Below are 10,799 nucleotides of genomic sequence, written 5' to 3'. Positions count from 1 at the left end.
CATCCAAAGAATGTAAGAATCTTTCCAAAGAATTCTTAGGATTTAGGACACAAGGAAGGAACAATAATTCCTCTATTAATGTTTTCCTGATGAAAAATCAGAAAAGGAGACTCACAAGAAAGAGCAGATAATTCAAAAACTCTTCTAGCAGAAGAGATGGCCAAAAGGAACAATACTTTCCATGAAAGTAATTCAATGTCCAAAGAATGCATATATGCTCAAACGGAAGAGCCTGTTAAGCCCTCAGAACCAAATTAAGACTCCAAGGAGGAGAAATTGGCTTAATGACAGGCTTGATACGAACCAAAGCCTGAACAAAACAATGAATATCAGAAAGATTAGCAATTTTTTCTGTGAAACAGCACAGAAAGAGCAGAGATTTGTCCTTTCAAGGAACTTGCAGACAAAACCTTATGAAGAAACTATAAAATCCTAGGAATTCTAAAAGAATGCCAAGAGAAATTATGAGAAGAGCATTATAAGATGTAAGTCTTCCAAACTCGATAATAAATCTTTCTAGACACAGATTTACGAACCTGCAACATAGTATTAATCACTGAGTCAGAGAAACCTCTATGACTAAGCGTTTTAATTTCCATACCATCAAATTTAATAATTTGATTTCCTGACGGAAAAAACGAATCTTAAGATATAAGGTCTGGCCTAAATGGAAGTGACCAAGGTTGGCAACTGGACATCCGAACAAGATTGTTTGTATATATCTGGTGTGTTCTATGTTTTTAAGTAATCCAATAAACATTCTCCTTTTATCATTGCCCTGGAGCCGGTCTGGGTTTTTTCAAAGTTGTGGAAATTGTGGCATTCATTAAGGATACCCATAGGGCACCCTTGGAGCAAACGATTGGAAGGAGGTCAGGGAGAAGGTATAGCCTGCTAAACATTTAGCAGTGGGACCGCTTTTAGCTCAGTGGACAGGATCCTGGGCGAGCTGACATTTAAATATACACAGAGGTAAGACAGAGAAGATGGACTGTATCCAACAGTAAGTGATAATTATATCTATTACTATCAATGTAAGGCTGTTTGGATACTAATGTTATATGGAAGGACATCATTATGTTTATACCCACATTAAGGTTAATGACCGCTATGAGCTTGGAACGTTATTTCTGACAACTGTAATCTGTCCAGCCTGTCCGGATCATGCTGCATCTTGCGTAGCGAACTGTGTGTGTGTGTGAGGAGTTTACTTGTATCCGAACAAGAACCATATACCAAAACCTGAGCGGCCATGCTGGAGCCACCAGCAGCACAAACGATTGCTCCATGATGATTTTGAAAAATCACTCTTAAAAAGAACCAGAAGGAGCAAAAATATAGGCAGATTGATAACTCCAAGGAAGTGTCAATGCATACACTGTTTCCGCCTGAGGATCCCCGGACCTGAATAGGTACCTGGGAGGTTTTCTTGTTAGATGAGATGCCATCAGAACTATTACTGGAAACCCTCACATCAGAACAATTTGAAAAAACACATCTGGGTAAAGAGACCATTCTCCCGGATGTAAAGCTTGATTGAGAGAGATAATCCGCTTCCCAATTGTCTAAACCTGGGATATGGACCGCAGAAATTAGACAGGAGCTGGATTTAGCCAAGCAAGTATCCGAGATACTTCTTTCACAGCCTAAGGACTGAGAGTCACACCCTGATGATTGACATACGCCACAGTTGTGACATTGTCTGTCTGAAAAACAATAACGTCTCTCTCTTCAAAAAGAAGGCAAAACTGACAAACTCTGAGAATGCACGGAGTTCCAAAATATTGAATGGTAATCTCGCCTCCTGAGATTTCCAAACCCCTTGTGCCGACAGAGATCCCCAGACAGCCTCCCAACCTAAAAGACTTGCATCTGTAGTGATCAAGGTCCAGGTTGGATGAATCGAAGAGACCCGTAGAACTATATGATGGTGATCTAACCACCAAGTCAAAAGATAGTTGAACATTGGAATTCAAAGATATTAAAAATGATATCCTAGAATACCTGCACCATTAATTCAGCATAAAAAACTGGAAAGGTTTCATATGAAAATGAGCAAAGGGAATTGAATCCAATGCTGCAGCCATGAGACCTAAAACTTCCATGCATATAGCTACTGAAGGAAATAGAGACTGAAGGTTCCGACAAACTGAACCCAATATAATTGTCTCCTGTCTGTTAGAGACAAAGACATTGACAAAATCTATCTGGAAACCTAAAAAAGGTGACCCTTGTCTGAGCAACCAAGGATCTTTTGATAAAAAGATCCTCCAACCATGTCTAAGAAGAAACCACAAAAGTTGAACTGTATGAGATTCTGCAGAACGAAAAGACTGAGCCAGTACCACGAGATCGTCCAAATAAGGAAACCCTGAGAACCTTGAAAAGATTCTCAGAGCTGTCGCTAGACCAGAAGGAAAAGCAACAAATTGGTAATGCTTGTCAAAAAAAAGAGAATCTCAGAAAACGAAAAATAATCTGAATGAAAACAGAAGATATGCATCTATTGTATCTATTGTAAACAAATAATGCCCTTACTGACCAAAAAGGCAGAATAGACCATATAAACACCATTCTGAAAGAAGGAACTCTTATATGACAAATTCTATCTTTGAGACAATGAATAGTTTTGAACAAAACCCCAAACCCTGTTCCTGAAATGGAACTGGTATGAATACCCCAGATAACTCCAGGTCTGAGCAGCGCCTTGAGACCCCAATGGGTAACCAGCCGCGCCTCATAAGTACCCAACACATACAGGTCTGAAACATACATCAGAAAAGTGTGAGCCTTTACTGGAATAGCTGGAATATGCTAGAGAGAAAAAAAAACTTCTCACAGGCGGTTTTACTCTGAATCCTATTCAGTACCCCAATCTAAGAAGTTTGGACCAAATTGAACCAAACAAATTTAAAAAAGTCAAAACCTGCCCCTTATCAGCTAAGCTGGAATAAAAAAACGCACCTACATGCAAATTTGGGGGGCTGACTTTGATCTTTTAAATAGCTTAAATTCATACCATGTTGAAGAAAGCTTCCAATTATAAACATGTTACTTGAGGAAGAATTAGGATTCCGTTCCTTATTAAGAACAAACTAATATAAGCTTAAGATTTACTCTTAGAACTCAATCTTGAAGCAACAAAAAACTCCCTTCCCCAGTGTAACAGTTGAAAAAATTGAATCCAATTGTGAACCAAATAATTGATTACCTTGGAAAAAAAGAAATATGAATTTTAGAAATCAAATTAGCATTCCAAGATTAAGTCACAAAGTTCTTCTAGCTAAAAATAGCTAAAGACATAGATTAAACCTCAATTGTGAAAATATAAAAAAAATGACGACACAAATGAAATTATTAGCATGTTGATCAACTTAACAATGCTAAAACAAATCATAATCCGATACTTTTTGCACTAAAGTATCCAACCAGAAAGTTAAAGCATTTGCAACATCAGCCAAATAAATTGCAGGCCTAAGAAAAGGACCGGAAATAAAATAATTTTCCTTAAATAAGATACAAGTTTCCCATCTGAAGGAAAAAAATAAATACTATTTTCTATAGGAATAGTAGTATGTTAAAGGGACAGTCAACACTTACTTTAACATGTTTTTATATTGAAAATAACAAAACGGAGGTCCGCCTACACTATACCCCTCCTGCCTTGCCGCCTTGCTTCTGTCCTAATCAGCGGCGCTAACTACTCTAATACCCGGTAAATATGGATGCCGGACTCCCCCCACCATTACGTAGCTGCCTTCTTCTTCAACTTATAAGCAAATCAGAATCCAGTCCTCGGACTGAAATTGCACGCGCTTGCAATTTCTGTCCGATGCCTGGATTCTGATTTGCTTATAAGTTGAAGAAGAAGGCAGCTACGTAATGGTGGGGGGAGTCCGGCATCCATATTTACTGGGTATTAGAGTAGTTAGCGCCGCTGATTAGGACAGAAGCAAGGCGGCAAGGCAGGAGGGGTATAGTGTAGGCGGACCTCCGTTTTGTTATTTTCAATATAAAAACATGTTAAAGTAAGTGTTGACTGTCCCTTTAAGCAAGAGTAGAGATAGCCCCATTAACTTTGGGGATCTTCCTCAAAACTTTAAACTAACTGCCGGCAAAGGATACAATTTAAAAACCTTAAAGAAGGAATAAAAGTCGTCCCAGGCCTATTCCATTCCCTAGTATCATGAACTGGGGAAAAAAAACCTCTGAAGAAACCACAGGAGGTTAATGAGAAGAATTTAAATGTTAGCTAGTCTTAAATCAAAAGAACTAGACTCCTCAATATCCAATATAATCAACACCTTTTCAACAACGAATGTACTCTAATTAAAAATAAAAAAGTAGATTTGTTAGTGTCAAATATCTGATGAAGTATATTCTAAATGAGAAAAAACATCATCAGAGAAGGATAATTCAGTATGTTGTCGGTCATTTAAAAATCCATCAACTAAATGAGAAGTTTAAAAAAGACCTATAAATTTTATTAGAAGGCGGGATGTCAGACAAAGCCTTTAGGATAGAATCAGAAAAACATTCTCATAGATTCCTAGGTATATCTTGTACATTAGATGTAAAAAGAATAGCAATAGATAATGCATACATACTAATGGACTCTGCATGTAAAAGTTTATCACGATAACTTATTACAAACCATAGCTAAAGATAAAATTCATAACATTAAAATAAATTAACTTAGCTTTGGTAGGACTGATATCAGTCATCAGCAATCCAACAGTATTTTCTGATACAGGAACAGTTTTTGGAATATTTTGCAATATGTAATAGAAAAACAACATATAAAGCAAAATTATCAAATTCCATAAATGACAGTTTCAGGAATGGGAAAAAATGCAAACAGAACAAGCCTCTAGAAACCAGAAGCAACTAAAAAGTGAGACTTAAATAATGTAAAAAAAACTGGCGCCAAGTACGACGCCCACATATTTTTTGGCGCCAAAAACGTCTGTAATAAACACGAGAATCAAAAAATGACGCAACTAAGAAGCCGGAAATGAAGTCATTGACGTCAGACAAACATCAATCTCGCGGCAAAAAAAAGTCTTGCGCCAAAAATGACGCAATAAAATCTAGCATTTTTTGCACCCGCGAGCCTAACAGCCCGCAATTTAAAGGAAAAAAAAGTCAATTGAAAATTTTAGGTAAGAAAAATATTTCATTCATATGCATTTTCCCAAAAAATTAAACTGACAGTCTGAAAGAAGGAAAATAAACTGATTGACCTGAATCATGGCAAATATAAGTATAAAACATATATTTAGACCTTTACATATAAAGTGCCAAACCATAGCTGAGAGTGTCATAAATAAAATAAGACTTACTTACTCAGAGACTCATCTACATAAAGTAGATAGCCAAACCAGTACTGAAACGAGAATCAGTAGAGGTAATGGTATATAAGAGTATATCGTCGATCTGAAAAGGGAGGTAGGAGAAGACATCTCTACGACCGATAACAGAGAACCTATGAAATAGATCCCCTAGAGGAAGACCATGGAATTCAAATAGGCAATACTTTCTTCACATCCCTCTGACATTCACTGCACTCTGAGAGGAAAACCGGGCTTCAACCTGTAAAACTGAATTGTGGGTGTGGTGAGGGGTGTATTTATAGGCATTTTGAGGTTTGGGAAACTTTGCCCCTCCTGGTAGGAATGTATATCCCATACGTCACTAGCTCATGGACTCTTGCCAATTACATGAAAGAAAGGTTAATTTTAGGAGAATAGATGATTAAAAATGGCTAAGGTAAAGTTAGAAATACTTAATGTTTTAATAAGGAATCAATTTATAATTGGAACCTAGAGAGTGTTGACTGGTCCTTTAACAACATCATCTTGTTCTGCAATCTTACCGCTGAATGAAGGGGGTTGTATCTAGATCGGTCAGACATCTGTTTACCGACATCCCATATGTACTAGACCTCTTTCAGCTTGCAAAAGGGGAATAATATCTTGCAAGCATGATATGTCACAAGCATACGAGATGTCTATCATAGATCCATGATCGCCTGACCATAGCCACTGGTATATAACCTTGTTAATATCTGCGTTTCAAAGAGGCTCTGGCGGTTACTTGTTGTGACAGGCTTGGGGCACAGAGTGAGCACTATTTATACTAGTGAGGTTTTTCATATATACAGTATATTCTCCTTTGAAATTTACTTAATCTTGGTTGACCCTCCAGATCCTTGTTAAGACAGTTTCTATCACTTTACATAGATATAAAATTGTGTGTCACTTTATGTAATAATGCTTGAGATGACGAGCTTATATTGCATTTGTTTGTATTTTCTTGTTCATTCTGTATAAATAAATAATAATTACAGAGCACCAACCTTTCCATAGTCTTTAGTTTGTTCCGCAGCCTGTGCGCTTCCTCCTTAGCAGCTTTGGTGTCAGACTGCTGCTGTTCTAAGTACTTCATCTGCTTCTACAGATCACAGAAAACACATACGTATAAAGGCTGGGGCAGGTGAAGACTCTTAAATAACATTGGCAGGTTAAGATCACTTAAATTGATAGTAAACTACATCTAATGAAATGCCATATATGTAATCTTTGCCATTAAAAAAAAATATATATATGTGTACCTTTTTTTTTTTTTTTAATCTATCCTTGAAAATTGTTAAAGGGACAGTCTACTCCAGAATTTTTATTGTTTAAAAAGATAGATCATTTCTTTGTTACCCATTCCCCAGTTTTGCTAAACAGTTATATTAATACACTTTTTACTTCTATGACTACCTTGTTTCTAAGCATCTACAGACTGTCCCCTTATCTAAGCTCTTTTGACAGACATGCATTTTAGCCAATCAGTGCTGACTCTTAAATAACTCCACGGGAGTCAGCACAATGTTATCTATATGACACACAAACTATCAGTGTAACTGTCAAAATGCACTGAGATAAGCAGTTCAACGGCATAGAAATTAGCATATGAGCCTACCGAGGTTTTGCTTTCCACAAAGAATAGAGAGAACAAAGCAAATTTGATTATAAAAGTAAATTGGAAAGTTGCATGCCCTATCTGAATCATGAAAGTTTAATTTTGTCTAGACTGTCCCTTTAAATCCATGCCTATAGTAATGCTTCTATTGCAATGTTATGCCGACCCACTATACACACACTTTTTTTATAAAAAAAAAAAAAATTATGCGGTTTTGCTTGTACACCAATATATTTTTCATTGCAACATTCTTACGACATTTACCATCACATTTAGAAACCTGATCAAGAACACTTCTCTAGGAACATGGGTGTGAACTATTTGACAGGGCTGTAAAATCCTATCTTACTAATGCAAAGTAAATTAGGTGTGCACAGATTAGCAGCCGAGACTCCTACAAATGAAAAAGCTTTTTTGTTTAAAGGGACAGTAAAGTCAAAATTATATGTTCGTGATTTAGACAGAGCATGCAATTTTAAACTTCTATTATCAACTTTGCTTTGTTCTTGATATCCATCGTTAAAGAGAAAATCTAGGTAGGCTGATAGGAGCGTGCACGTGTCCTCAGCAGTCTATGACAGCAGTGTTTGCTACTATGTATTTCAATGCTACAAAGAATGATGCGCAAACTGCTGCCAGATGGCTAAATACACATGCCCCTTAATAAACCTAAAAATACTGATTAACAAAGGATACCAAGAGAACAAAACAAAAAGGCTAATAAAAGTAAACTGAAAACGTTTTTTAAAATGTCATTGTGACGGACTTCCCCGCTACCCCGACTGGGTAGCGCCGTCGACCGGGTTCTTCCTCTGCCTGGAACAAGTGGCTATGTAGCCCAGGAAAGTGATTTTAGCTGGAGCTCACCCAAATAACTAGACAGACTAGCATTCAGGTGAACAAGAACTGATTTTATTGAGAACACACACTCCTTTTATACACACATCTCATCTTGATAACACAAAGGACAATCCCACAATTTTCCCGCCATTCCCGCCCCTCCAGATAGTCCGGCACCTCCATAGGAGCCACAGTCTCACATAATCCCTATACTTAGGGGTGGCGGTTTCGGGTGATCCCGGTTGAGCGGCGGCACTTCCAGGGTGTCATTTTAAAGCTCTCGGTCCCCAGATGCCACAGTCCATGATTCGTTATTGGGGACCGGAGTTACAGTCCGTTGAAGTTATGTGGTTAGGGGTGTCCAAAACCCCCAGTTCCCAAAGGAGCTCCCCTCTAATAATTGACACAGCTCTTGTCCTCCCTAGGGGCTACCAATCCCCAAAAGAGCAGAGCTCTGGGGCAAAGGGCTGCTGGAGCGACCAGGGGTAAAGTTAGCGGGTGTCCTGTGGCCGACCGGGAGTTCCAGGAGCCCGGCCAGCCTAAGAGGGTTTTCCTGGTCATACACCAATCAAAAGATTTCAGAGATTGTGGTTGCTCTGAGGAGCCCAAAACCACTGAGAAACAGCTGGGGTGAAATCTATAGGGGGGGGGGCAAGGGTTCAGCCCCTGCAGCCCAGTATCCGTGACAACTCCCCCTCTCCAGTTCGGCAGACCCGGCTAGATCCACACAGGGGTCGGCCTGGGGATGTCCGAGGAGTTTATGCCACTTCAGTCCGCCGGGAAAGTCCGTCAGCATTCCCATTGCTCTTTCCCAGTCGGTACTGGATGTCAAAGTTAAATGGCTGCAGGGCTAGGCTCCACCTCAACAGTCTCCCGTTGTCCCCCGGAAACACGGTTGAACCATACTAGGGGGTTGTGGTCAGTAAGGACGGTGAAGGGTCTCCCATATAGGTAGGGCTGCAACTTCATCAAAGCCCATAACAGCGCCAGACACCACTCCTCAACCGCCGCGTCGCCTACTTCTCGGGGTAGCAGTTTGCGACTGATGTAGGCAACGGGGTGGTCCTGCCCTTTATCGTCTGCCTGGCTTAGTATGGCCCACAACCCGAACATGGAGGCATCTGTGTGGACAGAAAAACGTTTGGCTGGGTTAGGAGCGGCCAGTACTGTGGCAGAGATTAAGGCAGACTTAAGACTCTGGAAGGCTTTTTCACACTCGGGGGACCACAGGATGAGTCAGGGAAGTCGTTTACGGGTCAGGTCAGTCAGGGGTTTGGCGAGGCTGCTGCAATTAGGGACGAACCTCCGGTAGTAGCCTGCAGTACCCAGAAAAGCAAGGACTTGGGTTTTGGTCCTGGGGGTGGGCCAGTTAGCCACTGCCTCGACTTTGGCCGACTCGGGTTGCTGCTTACCGCAGCCGACTTGGTGGCCTAAGTACTGAACTTCTGAGCGCCCAATGGTACACTTATCTGGCTTCAAGGTTAGGCCGGCGGCTCGAAGACGATCTAAGACGACGCCTAGGTGGACCACATGGTCCTCCCAGGTCTCGCTATAGATGGCGATGTCATCCAGGTATGCACAGGCATAGTCCTGGAGGCCATCCAACAGGCGGTCTACCATTCTTTGGAAAGTGGCTGGGGCATTCTTCATTCCAAACGGCATGACCTTAAACTTGTATAAGCCGAAGTGAGTGATGAAGGCAGACTTGGGGACGGACTCAGGGCCGAGGGGGATTTGCCAATAACCCTTGCATAGGTCGAGGGTGGTCAGGAAGTGGCCCCGGGCGATTCGATCTAACAGGTCATCTACTTGGGGCATGGGATAGGCGTCAGTGGTGGTTCTGTCGTTGAGTCTATGGTAGTCAACACGGAAACAGGTAGTTCTGTCCTTCTTGGGTACCAACACAACCGGGGAGGCCCAGGGACTGTTGGACGGTTCAATGACACATAGGTCCAACATTACCCGGAGCTCCCGGTGCATACTGTCCCTGACGGCATCTGGGACCCTGTAGGCAGCCTGTCGCAGGAGTGTCTGTCCCGGGGTCTTCACACAGTGGATGGCTGTTGTGGTAAACCCAGGGACAGTAGAGAACATGTCACTTCTTTGTTCCAAGAGTCGCCGGACCTGCCTTTTCTGTCCGGGCTCTAACCTATCGTCTAGGGATATGTCATCCACCCCCTGGGGGGTGTCAGTAGGGCCAGGAAGCTCCGGGATTGGAAGACTTTCAGAGTCTTCCACTGCCGGCGCACAGATAGCGGCCACATCTCTAGGTCTCTCTATGTATGCCTTTAACATGTTCACATGAAAGGTCCGACGGATCCTTTCATCATTCGCTACCAGGTGTGTGGTGTTGTTCAGTTGTTCCACAACCCGGTAAGGTCCTTGCCAAGAGGCCTGTAGCTTGTCTGTTTTGACAGGCTTCAGAGCGAGGACCTTCTGTCCCACAATCAGGGTTCGGGTACGGGCATTGCAATTGTACCATCGCTTCTGCCTGTGCGGAGAGGCTTGAAGGTTCTCATGTACGTACTCCACAACAGAGTGCTGTCCCCACCCCCGGTGGCTCCCTCCCAGTGGGCTCGTACCAAATCTAATGGGCCCCTAACCTTTCGACCATGACCATATAGAAGTTCAAAGGGGGAAAACCCGGTGGATTCCTGAGGCACCTCTCGATATGCAAAGAGGAGGTGCGGCAGGAATCTCTCCCAGTCCTTGTGAGTGGCCGAGAACGTCCGAAGCAGTTGCTTTAGGGTCCCGTTAAACCTCTCAGACAGCCCATTCGTCTGGGGATGGTAAGGGGCGCTGTGCAGGGGTTTAATCCCGCACAACTCCCACAGTTGTTGAGTGATTTCTGCAGTGAACTGTGTTCCCTGATCGGAAACCACTTCCCGAGGGAAGCCTACCCTGGTGAATATCCGGAGCATCGCATCTGCTATGGTCTCCGCCGTGATATTGGCCAAGGGGATTGCCTCGGGGTATCGGGTGGCATAGTC

General features: G+C 41.9%; 1 protein-coding gene across 1 annotated transcript in view; it reads right to left on the bottom strand.

Annotated features, from left to right (window-relative positions):
• Window positions 1–10,799, bottom strand: part of TRAIP (TRAF interacting protein) — a 108,071-nt gene that overhangs the window by 72,158 nt on the left and 25,114 nt on the right. Inside the window, exon 6 of the mRNA XM_053721163.1 lies at window positions 6,359–6,453. Within this exon, the coding sequence (XP_053577138.1) occupies window positions 6,359–6,453 (95 nt within the window). The remainder of the gene's footprint in view (window positions 1–6,358; window positions 6,454–10,799) is intronic.

The sequence above is a fragment of the Bombina bombina genome, chromosome 7 (genome assembly GCF_027579735.1).
Source record: "Bombina bombina isolate aBomBom1 chromosome 7, aBomBom1.pri, whole genome shotgun sequence".
NCBI lineage: Eukaryota > Metazoa > Chordata > Amphibia > Anura > Bombinatoridae > Bombina > Bombina bombina.
Note: the sequence above shows the minus strand (reverse complement) of the source record. Positions and strands in the feature narration are given on the sequence as shown.